This window comes from Lepidochelys kempii, chromosome 2, assembly GCF_965140265.1.
Source record: "Lepidochelys kempii isolate rLepKem1 chromosome 2, rLepKem1.hap2, whole genome shotgun sequence".
NCBI classification, from domain to species: domain Eukaryota; kingdom Metazoa; phylum Chordata; order Testudines; family Cheloniidae; genus Lepidochelys; species Lepidochelys kempii.
The window spans coordinates 138,046,949-138,069,694 of record NC_133257.1 but is presented as its reverse complement, the minus strand read 5'-3'; the positions used below and the strand labels follow the sequence as shown (position 1 = coordinate 138,069,694).

At 43.4% G+C, this 22,746-nt stretch overlaps 1 protein-coding gene across 6 annotated transcripts in view; it reads left to right on the top strand.

Moving 5' to 3' along the window:
• Window positions 1-22,746, top strand: part of TRIO (trio Rho guanine nucleotide exchange factor) — a 402,095-nt gene that overhangs the window by 231,945 nt on the left and 147,404 nt on the right. For all 6 annotated transcript variants that reach the window (XM_073332315.1, XM_073332317.1, XM_073332318.1 and 3 more), the window contains 5 exons: window positions 2,724-2,843; window positions 6,444-6,635; window positions 7,542-7,691; window positions 9,474-9,588; window positions 18,603-18,718. In XM_073332315.1, the coding sequence (XP_073188416.1) occupies window positions 2,724-2,843; window positions 6,444-6,635; window positions 7,542-7,691; window positions 9,474-9,588; window positions 18,603-18,718 (693 nt within the window). The remainder of the gene's footprint in view (window positions 1-2,723; window positions 2,844-6,443; window positions 6,636-7,541; window positions 7,692-9,473; window positions 9,589-18,602; window positions 18,719-22,746) is intronic.

Sequence of the window (22,746 nt, the reverse complement as noted above, 5' to 3'; positions counted from 1 at the left end):
TATTTCTGACAGCAGTGGTAATTTCCCCCACCCACCCCAAAAAAAAAAAAAAAAAGTTAGTGTAGATAAAACTACAAGCTAGAACGATAACAGAAAATGAGGAGGTAGTGGAAGGGCTAAAAGAGGAACAGAGGCTTTAATAAGTCACATAAAAGCTTTGCTTGCTAAATTAAGATGCTGAATAGAGTTGGGTAGGGCAAGAGTAAATAGCAGCAGAGAGTGGTATAGAAGAAGGGGTTTGAGGTGGAACTTGGAGGGGGTCTCAGGATGCTTGGTGCTCAAGAAGAGAGATTGCTTCAGATGTAGGGACGAGTAGAGCTTGACTTGAACTCCAGGGATGTGTGGTGTCTGGCTAGAAGAGAATTCTGGGGGGAAGTGAAAGGTAAACTGATGCAACACACATCAGACATTGGCTTGAAAAATAAGGGTGGTGTGCTTTTTCCATAAGATTTCTAACAGTTTTTGCCTCATGAAACTCTATTTAACCTTTACAGAATTTGCTTGTTTCTCAGTGTCAGCACTGGTGTCTTATGCTATTTTCAGAAAATTGATTGTTAAATTTTAACTGACATGAAAAATTTTTTTTTTTTAAATCTATGTTCTGATGGTGTTTATTATTATATCCATTGACTTCCTGATATCTGTAGTGGGGCCACCAGAGATTATGGGGTTTAATATATGTCCCAGTCTTAGAAGTGGGCTCCTGCAGGGTTTGTGAGTCCCCCCCTCAGTCCTGAGCCATTCAAAAACTCCTGTGTTGACATTATACCATAATAATACTTCACAAATATAGACTGAAATACATTCTAGCTTGAGAAACCAAGAACAAGCTATCAAAGTTTACCAGATGAATTCTTAAGACTTTAAAAAAAAAATTAGGGAAATAATTACATTTTTTTTAATGTCCATTAAAGTAGCATAAACCAATAGATCGTAGGCCAATGTAGTTAGTTATCCAGGTCAAATTTATAAATGACAAGGAGTGGAATTGCACCTTAGCTCTGCTCTACTGCACCTTATGAGACCACCGTATGCCTTCCTCTCAGAGAAGATGAGAAATATTAATAAGGGAGAGAATAAGCTAGCAGTTTCCTTGAACTGGGGAAAGGAGAGGCCATCTAATATGAAATGCACCTGGAAAAAGCTTTGTGGATCTAAATTACTATCCACCTTGTTTAGAAACTGTGATGTTGAAAATTATTGTTAATAGCTGAGAGGAGATGATGCCCATATGCAGTTAAACTTTGACAGTATGACCAACACAATTTCTTTGCTGTATTACGCTCTGCATGCTAACAGTTGCCCCATCTACATGAATAGATTCATCCTCCATGGCACTTAGCTTGACAATACAATAGTACTGACTTTCTGTCTTCGAGACCTATACAATTCTCACTCCAGTCTTCCTGGTGAGTTGATTTATGACACAGATGGTGGGGAGTTCACCATTTTAAATTCTCAAATATACATTAATTAGATTCTCTGGGGCTGCAGATATCATAAGCCCCATATACTCTTCCTATTAGGGTAATACTTCTTGCTACATATACCCTACAGCTGCGGACTTGTTAAAATCTATAAGTGAACCCTCAAAATACCTTGATTTTAAGATTATTCTTGGCCAAACCTGCAAAAAGTGCAACACTAAAGGTCAGTTACTGGAGCTGTGAAGCTTGTTCTAAGTACAGATACCTTACAGTAGGGTACGCTGCATTTCCATGTTTTTCTACATTAACCCTTTTCACTTTGAGACGATATAGACTGTTTAATTTCTTTAACTTCCTTTCTGGTTTCCCATCCCTGACATGTTTTCAACATATCATGACAACTCCACCTTTAAGTGATTAACTGTAGAACTAGGTATTGGCAGGTAGTCATATAAATCTGGTGACATTTTTGACAGTGTGGGAGGGGGAAGTGACATATAATATAAACGGAACATTAGTGCATATACATATATATACATATATGCATATCTTGCTGTTTGTAACTTCCTGAGCTGTTTGAGGGAGAACTAGGCTTGGTGCTGTTCCCCACTCTGGATGGGGAGATCCAACTCTGAGTTACTGTGGTTATGCAACACCCTAACCAGTTACTTGACTTGTTTGTGTTTTAAACCCACTGTTGATATATGTGGGTACTACCACATTTGTATTGCACTGGGAACCAAATAGGATTCTATTCTTGTGAGTGTCAGACAGTGGGGTTCACACATGGCGGGAGTGCAGAAGTACTTACCCAGGAGCATTCAAAAGTCAGAAGGGAGAGAGTAGCCCAAAACATGCATTAACATTAGTACCATAGATTGCCTCAATATGATGTTCTTACTGCTTCATTCCCCACTAAAAGGCTTAATGGATGACTTAAAGGTAGCTCAAGTCTGAGTTTGACAACCAAGAATTAAAAAAAAAAAAATACAGTAGTCATTATCTTAGCGTTTGTATGTGCATATAGTCATAAACGTACAGTTACTAAGCCTTATGCTCACAGTTCAAATTCTTGATCTGAAACAAAATTAACGTTAGCTGTTATAAATCAGTTCTGTAACTTCACCTAGTGTTGTTTTCCAGGCACTGTCAAGGGCATTATGTTGTGGAACAAGTCTTGTTTCCTTAAGTAGTGTTAATTGCAAATAACTTACTTCTGTGTAGTAATAGAAATGGAGCCTTTCTTGCTGATCTGAGGAGGACTTCTAAATTGTGCTGTCTTGTGTTCTGTTTCAGGTGCTGGGCTGGATCCGAAATGGGGAGTCCATGTTAAATGCGGGGCTTATCACGGCTAGCTCCCTCCAGGAGGCAGAACAGCTGCAAAGAGAACATGAGCAGTTCCAGCATGCTATAGAGGTATAAAAAGTGTGGTGTTCATGCCATTCTCCAATAAGATGGGTGCTTACGATATAGTTCATGGCAATCATTATAAAGCAACATGAGGAATAGATTAAATCCGTATGTACCTTCTAGGTAGATCTCTCACCCACCTGGGCAACAACGAAAAGGTTAATAACATGAGTGTGTACATTTGGGGTGAATAGATGGAGGGAGGTGAGGACAGTTTCTAGGAAAGGGAGTTTTGGGTAGCAGGGATTCTGACAGTCGTGATTCTGTTCTATGTCAGTGCAGTGCTTTTAATAAGTCAAGGGCAGTGGAAGTTCACTTTATATAAATATTTAAATTGTGTATTTACAAAATGGCTGAGACAGATTTAATCAAACAAAAGACTATTGCAAACACAGCGTTTTAGAATAGGATGCTGTGGGTTTTTAGGTTTTAAGACTAAGCTAATATAATAGATGACAGATTGGTTACAAATGGGGAATATACACAAATTGCATCATTATAGATAAGATAAAAGTTTTCCTAACATGGTCTCATAACTTCAGTGTACTGTATATGTAAATTACTAGGTTTTATTAATACTTTAATTTGATCTTTACAAGGTCTTGCTAACTGAGCTTTCATTATTAGTATCAGAGGAACAGCCGTGTTAGTCTGTATTCGCAAAAAGAAAAGGAGTACTTGTGGCACCTTAGAGACTAACCAATTTATTTGAGCATGAGCTTTCGTGAGCTACAGCTCACTTCATCAGATGTTTACCGTGGAAACTGCAGCAGACTTTATATACACACAGAAATCATGAAACAATACCTCCTCCCACCCCACTGTCCTGCTGGTAATAAGCTATTACCAGCAGGACAGTGGGGTGGGAGGAGGTATTGTTTCATGATTTCTGTGTGTATATAAAGTCTGCTGCAGTTTCCACGGTAAACATCTGATGAAGTGAGCTGTAGCTCACGAAAGCTCATGCTCAAATAAATTGGTTAGTCTCTAAGGTGCCACAAGTACTCCTTTTCATTATTAGTATGTTAGTGTTAATCCTGTCTACCCTTTCAGTATAAAACTGGACAAAAAATTAAAGCCAAATTTTTTGGCATGTGGGGAGAGGTAGTGTGTAGATATTTGTTCAGTATTTTATTGTTGCTGAACACTAAAAAGTCTCTGGTGGTTGATTAGCTTTTTTGTTTTCAGAAGAACTCTATTTTACAATAAATGCCTTCTGTTTTGCTGCCTTTTTGTGGCGTTTTCTGTTTCCCATCTCTGTTTACAGTTTGTAGTGTGTGCGTCCTCACTCTTGAAAGCTTTGGTATAGGGTATAACACTCCTGAGCTATGAATATTTATCCTTGTAGGGATAAATGATGATGATTTTTAATTTGAATATTTTCTGGATCATAGTGCACTTGGATATAATCAGACTTCTTGTACGTAGGGCTTCCAGATTACAAACAGGTGTATGTTTTTACTGGGGGACCAAATGTTCAGTATTATCATTAACAAATAATCAATTAGTTGGCTCATTTCACATCCCCCTGGATACTTGTTCTATCCATTTTCACTCCACATAAGTGTGAAATGGATTGCAAGAAAGTTTGTATGAAGAAAATAATTCTGATATCCAATAATCAAGCTGTGATGCTTTGGGTTTCACCCAGACCAGTAAGAGGTTGTCACTGCCTGCCCTGTAACCTTTGTGCTGTGTAACTTTGCCTCAGAGCCCTGAAACCAGCAGCCAGCTCACTACACAATGGCCTCAACCTGGCTCCAGCCCTTGCAGGGTGACACCAACAGCCCTTCCAGATCCAAGTTGCCCCTGCAGCGTCCAGTCCCTCTTGCTGAACCCTCACAGAAGATACCAAGTTTGCTACATCCAAAAAGACAACACACAACAGCCTGGTAGTTGGCTGAAGACCCACACTTAAGATACTTTTCTAATAAAACAAGAATATGTTTATTATCAAGAAACCTAGTGAAAGAAGAATTAAGTGATTACAAGTAAGAGTGAAAGAGAGCGAGGAGAGGTTACAAATAAAACAAACAGAATGCTCTTTCTTGTGACTAAAAGTTAATTCTAGCCAGTTACAATCATGGCCTAAACAATTTCCTTACCCACATCAACTTTCATAGGCTCACAGGGTACTGTACCTGATCGTCCCATTAGAGATGGACGCAAAAATGAAAAGGCTTTTTGCATCCCCTTTTGTATTTCCAAAACTCACTGTTTTGTCCCCAGACTCAGGATGCACCCTGGTGTTCAGACTTGTGCTGTTCTTCCCATCTCCCTCTTTCCTTCTGATTCGTATGTAAAAGGAACTTCTGTTGTGTTGATTCCACAATGCTTAATTTACGTTGGAGATATGTGGAAGGCTGCCTTCCCCCCTATCTAGGAGAATACCTGTTTCTCCCTTTGTTTAGTCACAGATTTTAAAGTAGGGGCGGACAAACTTTTTGACCTGAGGGCCACATCGGGGTTGCGAAACTGTATAGAGGGCCGGGTAGGCAAGGCTGTGCCTCCCCAAACAGCCTGGCCCCTGCCCCCTCCCACTTCCTGCCCCCCTCAGAACCCATGACCCATCCAACTGCCCCCCTCCCCCCCACCGATCCTTGTCCCCTGACTGCCCCCCTCCTGGGAACCAACCGCCCCCTGGGCCCCCCCCGGGGACCCCACCTATCCAAGCCCCCGACCCCTATCCACGCCCCCGCCAGGCCCCCTGGGACTCCCACACCTATCCAACCCCCCCCTCCCCCCCCGTTCCCAGTCCCCTGACCACCCCCAAGAACCTCCACTCCCTGTCCCCTGGGATCCCCTGCCCCTTATCCAACTCCCTGCCCCCTTACCATGCCGCTCAGAGCAGCAGGAGTTCGCAGCCACGCTGCCTGGTAGGAACGGCGGACCAGAGCACTGGCGGTGCTCTGATCTGAGGCTGTGGGGGAGGGGGAGACAGCAGGGGAGGTGCCGGGGGCTAGCGCCCCCACCCGGGAGATCAAGGGCCAGGCAGGACGGTCCTGTGGGCCGTAGTTTTGCTCACCTCTGCTTTAAAGCATAATATGAGTGAACATTCCTAACTCCTCATACATTGTTAGTACATACATTTCACAATGATAGTAATCACCAGTGTGTCACCAGCTTTCATAAGAGACCTTACTCAATATACTTCTATAGTACAGTAGTATTGTAGCCAATCAATTGATTCAAATGCTTATTCTTTGAGGTTCAGTCCCCGTTCTCCCCCTGGGGTATTTGGACCCAGAACACTCCACCTTTCCCCTCCCAATCCAAAGAGAGAACAAACCTGGAAGCCATAATTATAATTTGGTTATGTACTGTAACTCGGCGAGCATTGTATGGCTTGCATAATCTGTTGCTATGCAGTTGATGTTCTTGGAGAGTGATAGACACTGTCAATTGATAATAAATCTCTGTTGAATTTACTTCATATTTGTTTGCCTAGAAAAAGTTATGCTGCAAACCTACTGCTAGCCCTTTATTTCCTTTGTCTGATATATGTGTGTAGAAAATAGCATTGCAAATAAGAAAGTGAAACGTGGATTTAAAGCAAATGCATTTAAACGTTATGCAACTAAATATTTTATTTCAACTTCTTATCAGAAAACGCATCAAAGTGCACTGCAGGTGCAGCAGAAAGCAGAGGCGATGCTGCAGGCTAATCATTATGATATGGATATGATCAGGGACTGCGCTGAGAAAGTTGCTTCTCATTGGCAACAGCTGATGCTCAAGATGGAGGACCGTCTCAAACTTGTGAATGCTTCCGTCGCCTTCTATAAAACGTCAGAGCAGGTATAGGAACTCCTGAAGACCCATGCCTTGCAGAATAGTAAAGGGATTTGTGATGTTTTATCATAAAAATTACCTTTGGCTCAAGTGGCAGAGTTAATTAGCTTTAGAGCTCAAGTTTATAAAACTGATATTAGCAGAAATGTTGGTATTTTAAAATTTTTATTTAGAACTTTCCATGCTGTCGTGGAAACGCTGACGGTATTATATTAACTGAGGCCTAGAAAAATGAAACTGACCCTAACCAAATTGCAGTACAGTCAGTGAAGTTTTATTTTCTATACTGAGCAGAAAGCAAAAACCACACATTATAACTGATAAAACAAAGTGTGTTTGTAAAATGCTTGGTTACAAATTATTCACGTTATTAATAACATTTATGTAAGATTTCCTCTAAAATGTTGCTCTGGTATTAGATTTTTTCTTTAGTGGTAAGTCAGCTACATCTTAAATCCCCATCTGCCCTTCTTGACCTTTTTTTCTTTTCCCCCATGTTTCAAATCAGGATTACGTAATTGAGTAATTTGGATTTTCAGTTTCTGGAAAGGGCCTTGCCCAGGGAAAGTGTCATATGTGCAGATGTACTGTCATGTAAGAAATCACTTCTGATCATAGCTTGATTAAAATCCTATCATAAATAACTATGTGTTATCACCTATATCATACTTTTCATCTTCAAAGTGTTTCATGAGTTTTAATCCACATCACATCCTGGGCAGAGGCTGATGGCAGTTTCCCTATTTTAGAGAGGCGGGATGGAAAACAGATAAATTGAAGACACAATCAGCATCTATGTCAGAGCTGGGATTAGATGTCTAGGGTTCTTGGTTTCAAGTCTCCTGGATCAAACTACTTCACAGTGTTGTTCAACTGAAATACTAGAGATATTTGTCTCCTCTTGGCTGGTAGGTTTGCAGTGTGCTGGAGAGTCTGGAGCAGGAATATAAGCGGGAAGAAGACTGGTGTGGGGGAGCAGACAAACTGGGTCCCAACTCTGAAACAGATCACGTGACCCCTATGATAAGCAAGCACCTTGAACAAAAAGAAGCGTTCCTGAAGGTAAAGATGATGTTAGTTACATGTTGGGAAGCAAGCAGTTACATCCTCGCATATCTTGAATAGACCAGAAAAACCCAGTGACAGGTGTATGGCTTCGTGAGCTCCTGAATGGTGATTACACAGGGAATGGCATATGACTGTTTCTCGTGGTGATTAGAACATTGCCAAGTGCATAAAATGTATGCCCGTTTATATAAATAAGTTTCCAATTCAACTTCAGCAGATAGCTTGGAGAATCAGGCATCCCACTGTGATAGATGTGCAGCTGGGACTCACTTTTTTCAGCAGCCTCCACTTCCCAGAACACTTGAGAGACACTTCTTTAAAAGAAGCAACAGCTGCTCAGCACAGTGGCTCCCCATGACTCAAAGCAGCTCCCAGCAGAACTAGAGCTGCAGTGGGGAAACCTGATTCTGTGCTCCTTTTTCTATGGTATTTTATAATTGCTCTTAAAAAACCCCAAAATAATATTCTACACTACAGTAAAGCTCCAAAACGCTATAGTGCCACCATGTCTTTGAGTATTCCTGTTACAATTCTCCTACCCTTAAAATAAAGGTAGTGGTTCAGATTTTGTAACCAAATTATAAATAAAAAATCACTTAGGAAGAGGAGAGCCAGTTTGGAAGGGGAAAGGGTAGAGAAGACGAGTGGGGGAGAGAATACCAGGAGAGGGAGACAAAGGACGGCCGGGAGGTGGGGGGTGTGTGTGAAGGCTGCTGTTTTCCAGAGAAATGCAATCTTAAAATATAGTACAAGAAATTCAACACAACAGCAATCTGAAGAAAAGATAAGGCAGTAGTATTGGGCCACTCGTATTCAATTTTGGCTGATAAGGTGACTTAGCAATGGTAACACGTCAGTGGCACTTGAAAATAATTGTGATAGCCTCTGCCTGTGGGATGTGTGACTGCATGGAAAATACTATTGGTCAGTAAGTATACAGAATGTCCTTCCTGTGGTGTTGTATTAGAGTAGTTTGAAAGCCTCTTAATGTTAGATACTGAGCTGCAAACACCACTGAAAACATGAATTTTCGTATAACTGTAGGGGCAGTGTCAAATGGATCTCTCACTTGCAAATGTCTGAACTTTTGGGCTGTTGTGAGAATATGATCTGATGAATTACTGTCTCAGTGATCTTTGTCATTGATCATATCTGTTCTGTCTTCACCTAACCTTTTAAAGTAGTAGTTTGATGTTCCACTTCATTACAAACAAAGGACACCAGGCCTATATATAGAATTTGGTATATATTCAGAAGTTGAGGTTAGGAAGGCAGCTATGCTGGTTCTTGGCAATGCAGTTAGATTCTGGTTGTTGTGTTGCTCTTTGGTTTGAATGCTTTTAAGACCTTTAAAGGGCATGTCTTCTTTCAGTACTTTTGGTTTCATTTCAGCAGAGCAACTATTTTTTCAGTGTAAACTAGTGGTGAATCTTTTACAATATCCAGGTGATTACTGAAAGTTGTGCGCTTGGTTTACATAATAATGACAAATAAGTTAAAACAATCTACTCTGTGTACCTTGAGCCGCACTTAAAAGTATGGAGAAGATGATCACTTTTAAGTAACTTCAGGTATAAATTACATATAATGCTAAGTGCCAGATAACCTAGCCCTGGATTAACTGCTATTTGCCTGGAAAATAGTGATCTTTTTAACTGTTTGTCTGCTCTGTATTGAATAGGACATAGTAAGCAGAAAAAGGAGTGTGTGTATCCATGTGTCTGTTAATGCCCCTTCAAACACAGCAATTTCAAATGCTACTGAATCTTCTCGTAGGCTTGTACGCTGGCTCGGAGGAATGCTGATGTCTTCCTGAAATACCTGCACAGGAATAGTGTAAACATGCCAGGGATGGTAACTCACATCAAAGCTCCTGAACAACAAGTCAAAAGTAAGTGTTCTGTTAGGAATTTGGCCTTCTTGCGCTGCAACAAATCTGAGAAAATGAGGGTGAGCCCCAGCCAGGGCGGATACAGTATTTCAGATTTATCAGAAAATAAGTGATCTTATAAATAATAAATAAATAAATAATAAATATAAATAATAAACCCTGGTGAAGGTTTAAAATAGCTGGTAACCACTCATCTTCATTTTTCAGTTTTAAGAAAGGGAAGAGTCTTGCACCCAAATAAAGCTTGATTGTTATCAATTTGTATATTTCAAAGTTAATGTCATGTTTAATTTACAAATGGAGACTTAAATGCATTGCTCTTCATATAGAAGTGTCAAGAATTCCACAGCAAATAAATCTATATAAGCACATTTGGTATTCTGGGCTATGCAAAATGCAATGGGAATTCTGTGTTAGGAGAACACAAAACTTGAAAATGGCCTACTGAATCTCTGGAGTAGTTTAAAGGTACTTGATTGAACATAGGATAACTGGGAGGCCCAGGTAGTAGGGTAAAATGGTTCTATTAAAGCTACAAATGTGTGTGCATCTGTGGTGGTGGAGAAAAGAAGATGGATCTTGAGATGGGATTTGAAAATTGTCAGTATTCATTTAGGCAGAGCAAGACTTTAAGGTAGTACTGGTCCACTCGGGTGAGGAATGCGAGAGATGTTAGTGCCCACAGTGAAACAGTGGATGGAGAGAGAACAAAGATCAGTGGTATTACACCAACAGAACTTAAGCTCAGAAAATAAATGAGATAGGAGAAATGGAGATGGAATGGGATAGAACTCAGAGAAGGTTTTGAACAATAAGGATCTTTCTTCAATAGATTTTTGAGTGATGATTGCTTGTTTGCCAGTTGTCGTTCCCCCAACCACACTTTAACTATGGCTAAACGTTTGGGTCATAAAGTAGACAGGTAGAGTGTGTGTAAGTATTGCAGAAGGAAGGGTTGTCCCCTCGTTGCACTGCAGGTTGAAGAACTTTCTGCAGTTGCTTCTTCACACAGTCTGGTTATGCTGAAATTGAAAGCTAAGCCATGTTGAATTGTGTTTGTGGATGTCAGCAGCTATCTGAGGTGGTTCTGGCTATGGGGGAAACGAATTGTGGGTGTCAGACAAATATATGATTTGAAATGGAAGACTGAAGAGGGTTCACAAGGGATGGAGTCACACCAGTGAATATGAGAAGGGATAAAAACATGAATTAGTTTATGAAGAGGTTAAGACCCACTCAGAAATATATTGCTTACATAAGGGTTTTTTCTTACAACTTCATGGATTTTTTTTTTAAGTAAGAATTTGAAATAGTGTAGTGTAGCAACAAAGACTTTTAATCTGATTGCTATTGGTACATTCACAGTAGGTGTGCAATCAACTCACCTACTGTAAACCAGAAAGATTTGAGTGAAGAAAGGGGAGAAATACCAACCTGTATCCTCCAGGGTATTACTGTACCTGTACTGTACTTTTCATGGTCTCCTACATCAGTGGCTTTCAGTCTTTCCAGACTACTGTACCCCTTTCAGGAGTCTGATTTGTCTTGCATATCCCCAAGTTTTACCTCTCTTAAAAACTACTTGCTTACAGAATCAGAGGTAAAAATACAAAAGCATCACAGCACACTATTATTGAAAAATTGCTTACTTTCTCATTTTTACCATATAATTATAAAATGAATCAATTGGAATATAAATATTGTACTTACATTTCAGTACATAGTATTCAGAACAGAATAAAGAAGTACTGTCTGTATGAAATTTTAGTTTGTACTGACTTCAGTAGTGTTTTTTATGTAGCCTGTTGTACAACTAGGCAAATATCTAGATGAGCTGATGTACCCCCAGGGGTATGCGTACACCTGACTGAGGACCACTGTTGAACATAGTAATTGGCATGCTCAGTTCAGACATACAAGTCACAGATGACAATAACCTAAATATAGGAAAAACTAAATCTACAATAACTTACATGTAGGCAATATACACCTTTCATCTTAGTAAATTCTTCATCTGTTTCATAAAACAGCGTAATGGTGTTGAAAAGATGTATTGAGGCGTACTGAGGTTTTTTTCTTTGTAGGACTCAGTACTGCCGTGGTAGCTGAACGGATAAATCATAGAACCATAGGGAATGTAGGTGTGGAAGGTACCTGCAGAGGTAATCTAGTCATTGTAGGGTAGTTTTTCTTTTTCTAAGTGTATTTAAGAAAAACAAAAGGAAGGAGTATGATAAAGGACAGTAATAAAACCATAAATACATTTCTTGTCAAATGCAAGCTGCAGTACATTTCAGAGTCGTTTCATTCCCTCTCGTTCATAGAAGAATCTGACAGCTTGAAATGCTGTCTGCTCTGCAAGCCTCTGCTCTGTAAATAGAGATTAAAACTTTTATCATACATTTAACATAGGAAAAACTGAACAAATACACACCTATAATTCACATTTTAAAAGGCTTTTCCAAGAACACACTGGATGCGTATTTCATAAAACCAGTCAAGTCTAGTACTGAAGGCTTAAAAGTATGTTACTCACCCCACCCCCACCCCCACCCCACACACACACCCACTTAATGAAGGAGGTGGCTGGGTGATCCTCTGTCTAAGATCCATTACTTTTGCTCCTGTCTCAGGAAGGCTTTAAGAGGTGCAGTTTGTGGTACCTGCAATACAAATCAAAAAAGTTTAGGAAACATGCTGTTATTCTAACCACCCCTGGAAGATGTTATGAGAGGCCACTGTTAATGGGGCAGGGGTATAATTCAGGAGATGGAAATATGCAAAGCTGCTTGTCAGCAGCTGAATTCAACACACTACTGTTATATAACTTCATGCTGTGCTATACAGTATCTTTTTCTGGCTCTTGGCATCCAAAGGAACTAATAGCATAAATCATTGCAAAAGCACAGCCAAATGTCTCTCACTGGCACACCATCTGTACAATGTTCTGATAGCATGGACTCTGTTCCAGTTAGCTAAGTAGATCTTACATGCTGTGTATAACAATTGACTCCAGTTACGTCAGTCTCAAGATGTCCATTTTTGTGTAGTGTCCAGTCTGAAATGTTGTAATACATTGAGATTTCCCCAGAAATCTGGGAAACGTTTCTCTAGGATGAGCGTTTGAGAGGTGGTGGTAGGCGGATAGACTGTCAAAGTAGATGGGAAAATGCGATCAAGGTAAACCTGTCAGAAAAGTGGAATGGGAGCTCAGTAGATGAGGGGAATGGAGGTACAATTATGGCTGGTACTGTCCTTCTTACCAAATTAGGAGATCATAATATTAATGGGCCGAGTTGCTGTCCTGTTGGCCATGTACTGTGCATTGACCCTGAGTTAGTATTAACATTCCCTGTAAGCTGTGCACAGCTATCCTGTATCTACCATGCAGGGAGCCCAGCCAATGTAGCAACACAGACTGCTTCCCAACACAATTTGCTGCTTTGCTGTTACTGAGCATGCTTAGTAACATCTTGTGAAGCTTCTGCCCTTATTTTGCCCTCACATGGCATAACAATTTGCCCCTTGCTAGTAACAGAGGCTAAAAGGGTGGTGGTGGGGGAAATTGGAGGGAGTGATGGGCTGAATTTGTTCAGGGAGCAAACTGTGTGTGCATGGGGCTCAAACAGATGGAGGGAGGGGAAGCAGAGAGAGGGGGAGAGTCAGGGATGGGAGGTAGGAACCAGGTTTAAGAAAGGGAAATGGGCGCTGCCAGACAGTGGCGTGGGGGTGGGACAAGGATAGGGAAGAGCAGAGAGGATAAAAGTTACTGTAAATGGGGTGAGCTCTCTACAGGGTTTGCAGAAACAGGATGTACGTGGCAGAAGCTTCCCCCTGCCCCCAGCACGACAGCACATCTCAGCACCCGCTTCTCATGGCCAGCAGGGAAGGGGTGAGAGATGGGTTGGGGAGACAGGTTCAAAGAAGGGGATGGTAGGGGGGCTCCCTTCAGGGCTGAGGTTCCTGCCCATGACATAGAAGTTACCAAAATACCCAGAGTAACAATTATGGTAGCCAATTTTCAAATATCAGTAATAGGACATTTTTGTTTCTTTCTTTCTTTGAATTATCAGAATCCATGAGTCTAAAAGTAAAGCCATGCCCTTGCCATCTGTTTTTACAAATTTGAAGTTCCTTACATTGAGAAGCATCGAATGATGCTACAAGTAAAATTGGATGAACATGACAAAAGTCTGTTTGTGAGTACTCTTACGCAGAGTACCAAGAAATGCCAAATGTGCTCATTTTAATTTTATCCATGTTCCTGAATTTAATAACTAAATGTAAGGATCCTGAACAAAATTGTTCGCAACACCGCCTAACTTAATTATGGGTTTAATTGCTGCTAGAAGTGGAAGCAGGTCTCAAGCAGTCCAAGTAATTGTTCTTCTACTGGCAGGATACTGCACAATAATACCTGTCTTTAAAACTCCTTTGACACACGTGTACATGATACTCTAGTCTAGTACGGTCAATACTATGCATTTCTGAAGTCCTTCCTTGAACATTTATGTAATCCATACTTTAAACAATCCTGAAATATTCATGTACACAATAGACCATAATCTCTCTAAAAAGCAATTGCAATCCATTGTGTTTACCCTGAGTTCTGTGTGGGATTTCTGACCCTGCCTCATTTGTTGCAGAGGTTGAGTGGTATGTAGGAAGCGAAGGCATGGTCTCAGGGCTAAGGCAGTTGAATGCTGCCCTGAAGAATTGGATTCTATTCCTACCTCTGCCACAGACTTCATGTGTGGTGCTGGGCAAGTCACTTACGCCAAACTGTTCACAGGTGATCACTGTTTGGGCACCAGGAAAGTGAGGCACACACAATATGAGACACCTGGGTCTAGATCTGTGAAGTGCTGAGTGCTTGAAAATGAAGTCTATTGGAGCAGTGCTTTAAATACATAATATGCTATAAAAATAAGCACTGTGAAAACCGTGTGTGTCTCAAGTCGGGCATACAAAATGTTTATGCCAATTTTAGCTTTAATCTCTCTCATCCTCAGTTCCCTAGTTGTAAAATGGGAATAGTGCTACCTAATCTCATAGGATTCTTGTGAAGATACGTTGATGTTTGTGAAGCACTGTTATACTATTGTGAGAGCACTGCAAACATCCAGGACAAAATCAATAATTTTGTATTCTGTGTAGGGTTTAGATGGTGTGCATTACGTGAAGCCTGGGCGACACATTGAACCAGGAGGTTAAAAAAATATATTGAATAACTTCTAATCCACTGAATGAAGCAGTAGTCCCATAGAAAAAAATAGTATATGATTATGTTATGATGTCCTGTCCCTTTAAACATTTGAGCACTCCCCAACTCTGCAGTGCAGAACCTCACTTTCATGTTGTTTTCACTTTTGCTGCAAGAACAATAGAACAACCATCGCAACAGACAGCTGAGTTTCTATCAGCTCCCTCTGTGTCTGTGTCTTTTTCTGCTGGATCCAAATATAACACATGCATTTAAAGATAGTATTATAATGCATTCGCACAAGGGGATGCAAATTTAAATTGCATAAGCAATCTTAATTCCGGCATTTCCGAACTTTGTCTACTTGACTATTAAGGTTGCAGTGTTATTTTAATGTGCTTCTTTTTGGGGAGGGTGTTTAATGGCTTATATGGCTTTGAATCTATGATCTAGATCAGAGGTGGGCAAACTACAGCCTGTGGGCCACATCCAGCCCGCGGGACCATCCAGCCCAGCCTTTGAGCTCCTGGCCCGGGAGGTTCGCCTCCTGCCCCTCCCCCTCCCACACAGCCATGCCTCCATGCGGGCAGTGGGCTGTGATCTCCTGCCGCTCTGAGCGGCATGGTAAGGGGGCGGCGCGTGCAGCGGTGGGGGGGTTGGGTCGCAGGGGGCGGTTGGGTGGGTGGGGCGGAGGTTCTGGGGCAGTCGGGTCAGGGAACACGGGGGGTTGGATAGGGCGTGGGAGTCCCGGGGTGGCCTGTCGGGGCAGGGGTGTGGATAGGTCGGGGCAGTCAGGGTACAGGGAGAAGTGTGTGTGTGTTGCGGGGGGGGTTGGATAGGGGGTGAGATCCCTGGGGGTGGGGGCGGGTTGGGGCAGAGGGGGTCCCCAGGAGGGGGCAGTCAGGGGACAGGAAGTGGATGGGGCTGAATAGGGTGTGGGGGCCAGGCTGTTCGGGGGGCACAGCCTTCCCTATCTGGCCCTCCATACAGTTTTGTTCCCCGATGTGGCCTTCAGGCCAAAAAGTTTGCCCATCCCTGATCTAGATATTTTCTGTATACTGTCATTTATTTTACATAATTCAAATTTAATCATATGTAAAATAGGTCTCCAATGTTCTGGCTCATCTGTGTAGTCCTCCCTCAGAGATTGCTTTGTGGGCTGGCATGAACAACTATGAAAATGAGCGTTTCTGCTTTGATTCCTCTGAATTTTGTTGCTTGCCTGTCACTGTCTGCTTTGCCGATTAAGCTGTATCGAGGGAAGCTGCTCAGTGTGCATGAGTTTAATTCCCACACTGTGTGCACCTCCACTACTGAACTTGGCCTACTCATTTGAAGTAACAGCAAAGTCAGTCATAGGGTTGATACAGGCAAGACACTAAGGGAAATGTTACCTTGATGAGGATGGATGACAAGTATGAGCATAATGTGAACAGAAGTGATACCCACTAAGAATTTGGAGTACAAATGGGCAAGAGGAGAAATAAAATAGAGGAAAGAAGGATTGCACAATGGGAGATAAAGTTGTGAGGCAGTCGAAAATGTTACTTTCTAGTCACAAAAACCGAGGAGTGGAATAGGTAACTGAAAAAATGGGATTATAAACTATTTATGGTTCAGGGACAAGCTATGCTTGTGAGCTCTCTCCCAGTCTCGTTGGGGATACTATTTCCAGGTGAGAGGCTTAGACTCATAGACTTTAAGGTCAGAAGGGACCATCATGGTCATCTAGTCTGACCTCTTGTACATTGCAGGCCACAGAACCTCATTCACCTGCTCCTGTAATAGACCAGTGACTCAGCCAGGGGTTAGGGAAGTCCTCAAATCATGGTTAAGAGACTCCAGGTGACAGAGAATCCACCATTTACACTAGTTTTAACCTGCAAGTGACCCATACCCCATGCTGCACAGGAAGGCGTAAAACCCTCAGGGTCTCTGTCCATTTGACCTGGGGGAAAATTCCTTCCCTACCTCAAATATGCTGATCAGTTAGACCCTGCGCATCTGGGCAAGACCCATCAGCCAGACACCTGGGAAAGAATTTTCTGGAGTGACTCAGAACCCTCCCCATCTAGTGTCCCATCACCAGCCATTGGAAATTTTTGCTGCTGGCAGTCACAGATCAGCTACATGCCTTTGTAGGCATTCTCGTCATACCATCTCCTCCATAAGCTTATCTAGCTGAGTCTTGAAGCCAGTTAGGCTTTTTGCTCCCCTTGAAGCCTGTTGCAGAACTTCACTCCTCTAATGGTTAGAAACCTAATTTCAAGCCTAAACTTGCTGATGGCCAATTTCTATCCATTCGTTCTTGTGTCAACATTGGCGCTTAACTCACATAATTACTCCCCTTCCTGGTATTTATCCCTCTGGTGTATTTATACAGAGCAATCATATCTCCCCTCAGCCTTCTTTTGGTTAGGCTAAACAAACCAAGCTCTTTGAGTCTCCTCTCATAAGGCTTCTATGTGCACTTCTCCAAGAGTGGAAGTATGCAGTTCATCCCACTTTAGACTGGGTCATTAGGTTACAAACTCCTGTTTCACAAGCCACATTCGTTTGAGCCAGCCTAAATGGGTTTGGGTCTGGCTGTGCAGTCCTTTCTGGAAGTTTGTGACCAGAATGAACTGCAGTGACTCAGGACAGCTTAATCAAAAATTATGATTTATTTGTTTATGGAAACTAACAGTAGAATTAAAATAGCGTTAAAACAAATGTCTATATGCATCTCCTCTGCCTTAAACCTCAGTCTTCACTTGCATCTTTAAGTAGGCACTAGCTCATCCCTGATCTCTCTCCTTCCCCTCCCCCTGCCCCCACCCAAGTTGGAGGACCAGTTTGCATCTCATCAGACTCCCTCTCTCTCTCCACCAGCGTCTCGCCCCCTCTATCCTGTGGCTTTTATCAGAACCAACCTCTGTTTTAGTGTCCATCCAGAATTTCCCCCTTTCTCGGCCACAGTTGAGTGACAGTAAAGTGCATCCAGTCCTTGTCATTGACATAAAAGGGAAAATGGTGGTTAATCAAACTGAGGGGATGAAAGATCAAATTAACAGTGGCAGGTGGGTGGGGATTCCTGAGGGCCTGCTGTTTGCGGGATTCTCTGATGTGTGAAAGGAGAGAGATGGCATAATAAACAGCAGAACTGCTTTTACATGTGTCTTCATTTCCAAGTAATAAATTCATTTGCTTGAAACCAAATGGACTAGGGACTATTTGAATCGGTGCATGATTTGTTTGACTGACAGTATTCTTGTTGACTTTTGAAGGGATGTTAATTATAGTAATTTTATTTCTGAGTTTTGTAGTGGATTTCTCTGCATGCATGGGGTTTCAGGTGAGTTAGGATATCACAAGAATAAATCTGTTTACGTATTTATTCCTGGGCTGTATGTTCACCCATGTTTATTTCATGACACCAGATACCTTATAGAACTCTAGAAATTTCAGTTGGGAAATGATTATTGATTATGTTCAGCCTGAATGCTTAAATACATCTTGTCTACTTGTCCCCATTCTCTTTTTCCTCACCAGCCTGGTGCAGAACTGTCCCCTACATTATATCAAGTGCTCTCTCTAGTCTCAAAAGCCTATTGTTTCAGTACCACTTTTTGATGAAACCACCAGTCTTTATTTTAACTAAATCAGTGTCCCTGTTTATAAAACAATTTTTTTTTTAAATTTGTAAAGGAAACTTTTTTTGTGTACTTCTTAATACAACACAATATTTATTTGCAGAGCTTTTAGCCTCACAGCTTCCCTTCATTACAAAATAAAGGACCATAACCTTCAGTTAATTTGTCTGTCCCTGCAGATATCTTAAATGAACTCTTCCAGAGGGAGAACCGCGTGCTGCATTACTGGACAATGAGAAAAAGGCGCCTTGACCAGTGTCAGCAGTATGTGGTCTTTGAAAGAAGTGCCAAACAGGTCAGGATTTTATCTAAGAACATTTTCCATTCCATGCAACTCAAATCCCATGCAGATCAAGGTGTGGCTTATCGCCTGACTTTGAGGGAGTAGGTTGCTCCCATTGACTATGCTACTCGGAACTTCTGAAAGGCAGACTATTAAGAATCAAGGTTTAAAAACCTTACTCCACTCCTCCCTCTAATTAGAACACTAGAAATAATTTAAAAAAAAAAATGTAGGCAGCCACCAATAACCAATCTATCACTGTCATATTGTACTACAAACAGGTGGTTGTTTTACCCCACTGTTGAGTTGTTTTTTTGCCAGGCTGTGTTGAATAAATTGTTAAATATTTTAGTAAATTCTACCAATGCAAAATAATATGAATAAGGAAATACCTGAAAGGCTGAGTCATAACAATATTACCTTTAAAAACTGCATTACTTTTGAGTATCTTCAGAACTGTTAAATAACATCATTGTAAGTGAAAGATCAGGGAAGAAAAATCTTCACTATTGTGTGCATTTAATAACACTTTGTATACACTCGGTTTTACTATTTGTCCTGCTTACTGGGTTAACGTCATACATTTGTGTGGGTCTATTACACAATGGTGGAGAGAATATTTAAAAAGAGAAGTGATTTTTAAACCATAAAAATATCAGGGGAACTCCAAGGCAGAAGTAGTAATTGAAATGGCTTTTAACTTCTTGGAATTGACTAGATGACACACAAAGTTCTGTCAAATACTCTGTTTTTTGGTCCACTTGGCCCAGTCAGTACAGGCAGCATCATGCTGGCTGTCTCTTGTGTAGGTGGCTTTAGCAGATGTCTGGCCTCCTTGTGTCATTTGGCTCCTGGTGTACTTGCCCAGGAATATTCGAAATTCAGTTCAGGAGGTATTCTACCTCTGGCAGCTACCCCTTAGGTACTATATATCTGCATCCTAGCTACCCACTGTTTGGAATGACTATGTAGGAGTCACTGTCATTGAGGCCAGAGAGGTAGAAATTAGAATAATTGCGTCTCGAGAAAATGACTTCCCAGTCTGGAGAGACAGAAAAGGCTGAATTTCAGAAATATGGTATGGGCAGAAGCACCCAAGCTTGGATACAGCCTGGCTGTATGGCTCTTCTTTGAGTGCTTGCTCATGTCCATTCCAGATTTGGGGTGTGTGCTCGCCACATGCACTGGTGTCGGAAGTTTTTCCCTCAGTAGGGGACTGGTTCTGGTGCCCTCTGGAGTGGCGCCCGCATGGTGCGGTATAAGTGGCATCACCAGCTCCCCACATCCTCAATTCCTTCTTGCCACCAGCGATGGTGCTGAAACATCGACCGCCTCAGCTAGCGTTGTTTCGTTCTCTGTTCTTGCAAACCTTTGAAAACCTGTAATATAGTTGTATATAGTTAGTAGTTTCTTAGTTACCCTTAGTAGTAGTTCTCAATTCTTTGTTAGTCCCGAACCGGACTCAGCTGGGGGACGGGGCATGCCCTGCGATTGCTGCAAACGGTCTATGCTCATCAGCTATCCACACACCAGGTACCTAAGGTGCTTAGGCGAGGGACCCATAAGTGACAAGTGCTGTATCTGCAAGTTCTTTAAAGCTGGGACGAAGAAGGAGCAGGATATCTGTCTGAAAGCGTTCCTAATGGAGTCGGCCCTCCCTCCGGCAGCGGTCCGACTCTGCCCCGAGCCCCGCAGCCTCCGTGCACAGTGTTTCGCTGGCGCCGCCTACAAACTGGCAATGATCCCCCTCCACGACTCTGGTCAAGAAGCTAAAAAAGATTGTGAAGGGAAGCTCTCCTACCTCCCATAAGGGAAAGGAGAGGGCTGGGGGCGAGCCACGACCCGTGCTGGGCAGCTCAACGCCTCCTTTGGGAAGTCAGGCCCCAGCTCAAGTTGAGCAGTGCAGCCCATCCCATACTTCTCCTGCAACTCCAGATAGCGGCGCAGGCTCTGGCCAACTTCAGGTGCCTTTGACGCCCAAAGCCCTTCAAGCAGCTCAGGAGATCCTGGTGCTCCTAGTGCCGTCCACATCGGCTCCAGCGGTACCCCGGTCTCGGGGGAAACCCACGCTGGGACCTATGCAGGAGTCCCTGCTTCAGCAGCACTGTTCCCCATCGAGAGGGACGTTCCGCCACTCAAAGCCATCACACCTCAGGACTAGAGAGGCAGACTCAGCGGAGTTTTCTTTGGTCTCCTCACAGGGGGCACCGATCGAGGGACTTGAGATGTACCTCGCCGGTAGATTGGCGCAGACCTTCTGAGGCATACGCCATCCGGCAAAAACTCCTGGAGCGGCCCCATCCGTCTCCAAGGGCCTGGTACTGATCACGGAACCGAGGATCAGAGATCACTGGACCGTCATCGTCTGTCTCCTAGCAGTTGGTCACCCTACCTGGGAAGATCCTCTTGGCAAGCGGCCTGTATTAGCTCCCGGTCTTGGTACTGGTGGAGTAGCATGAGGCGTGTATCGCTGGGTCTCCGATGCAGATCCACTGAACACCGTCGGTCCCTGAGATCCCAGCCAAGACGCCCGTCTCACTCGGACAGGTCAGCTTTGGGACACAGTGACCGGCACCAGTTGGACAAGAGCCAGCGCTCCACCCAATCCTGGTCACCTGGTACCGACCGCTCCATTTATACCTCTGACATGGAGCTAGGTTCCCTGACTGCGGGACAATCCCTGGTGCCTGCAGTTCTGCCTACATCATCAGCACCGAAACCTGTCCCGCTGGCCCAGGTGCAGTAGCTGGCGCCATGGTACCTGTAGAACCCTTGGGGGTTCACCCAAACTTCCCAGGCTGTCTGGTCAGCATCGAGAGCCTCGGAGAAGCCAGTGGCCTCAGCATCCCATCCCGCTCCAGTGCTCGAGGCTTCAGGGGGTAGGACCCACAGGTCCAGGAGGATCCAGGGGAGCAAGCTGCTGGACCACCAATGGAAGTAGAGGACACTGCGGCACCAGCATCATCCTCATCGTTGCCAGAGGAGGCTATCACAGGGCCCCCTCACCCACTTCCTCAAGATGACGCCAAAGCTCACCAGGAACTTTTGAAAAGGGTTGCATCCAACCTGGGGCTTCAGGCAGAGGAACTGAAAGAGCCCTCGGACTCCCTGTTTGATGTCCTCTCCTCCTCGGCTCCTGTCAGGGTGGTCCTACCCCTTCATGAAGGGGTTTCCAAAATCACTAATGCCCTGTGGCAGACCCCCTCTTCCCTGGCCCCTATCTCCCAGAGGGCTGAAAGCAAGTACTTCGTGCCAACCAAGGGGCATGAGTACTTATACTCCCACCCAGCCCCAAGTCCCTTGTGGTGGAGGTGGTTAACCACAAAGAGAGGCAAGGACAATCCAGGGCCACACACCAAAATAAAGACTCGGAGAGGTAGGATCGCTTTGGGTTTAAGATTTATTAGTCTTCCAGCCTTCAACTGAGAGTGGCCAACCACCAAGCCCACCTTGGCCGATGTGACTTTAATATGTGGCAAGCCATGGCCAAGTTCAAAGGGTGGCTCCCTGAGGCTTCCAAGAGGGAGTTCTGAGTGATCCTCGATGAGGCATGACCACGGCCAAGGCGGCCCTCCAGGCAGCGTCAGATGCCAATGCTGTTGCTGCCGGAACCATGGCTTCTGCTATCTCCATGCTGCGAGCCTCTTGGTTGTTCCTCTCTGGGTTGTCCACCGAGGCCCAGCAGTCAGTGCAGGACTTGCCCTTTGACGGCCGAGCCCTTTTTGCGGAGCAAACAGACAACAAGTTGCGTGGCCTCAAGGACTCCCACACCACTCTGAAAACCCTGGGTCTTTACGTCCCAGCACCGGCACATAAGCCGTTCAAACCGCAGCACCCTCAGGGCCAGGGCAACTAGCCATGGCAGGACCAGCCCTACAAACGAGCCAAGGGCTACAAGTGCCATCTGAGCCACCCGCCTCCACCCTACGCTCAGTCGGGCTCGACCCGTACCAAGCAAGGGGCCAAACGGTCATTTTCAGGGTGCGCCTGAGTGTGACCTACAAGACTGTTCCCCAGATCCATCTGTCCCAGTGTTCTCC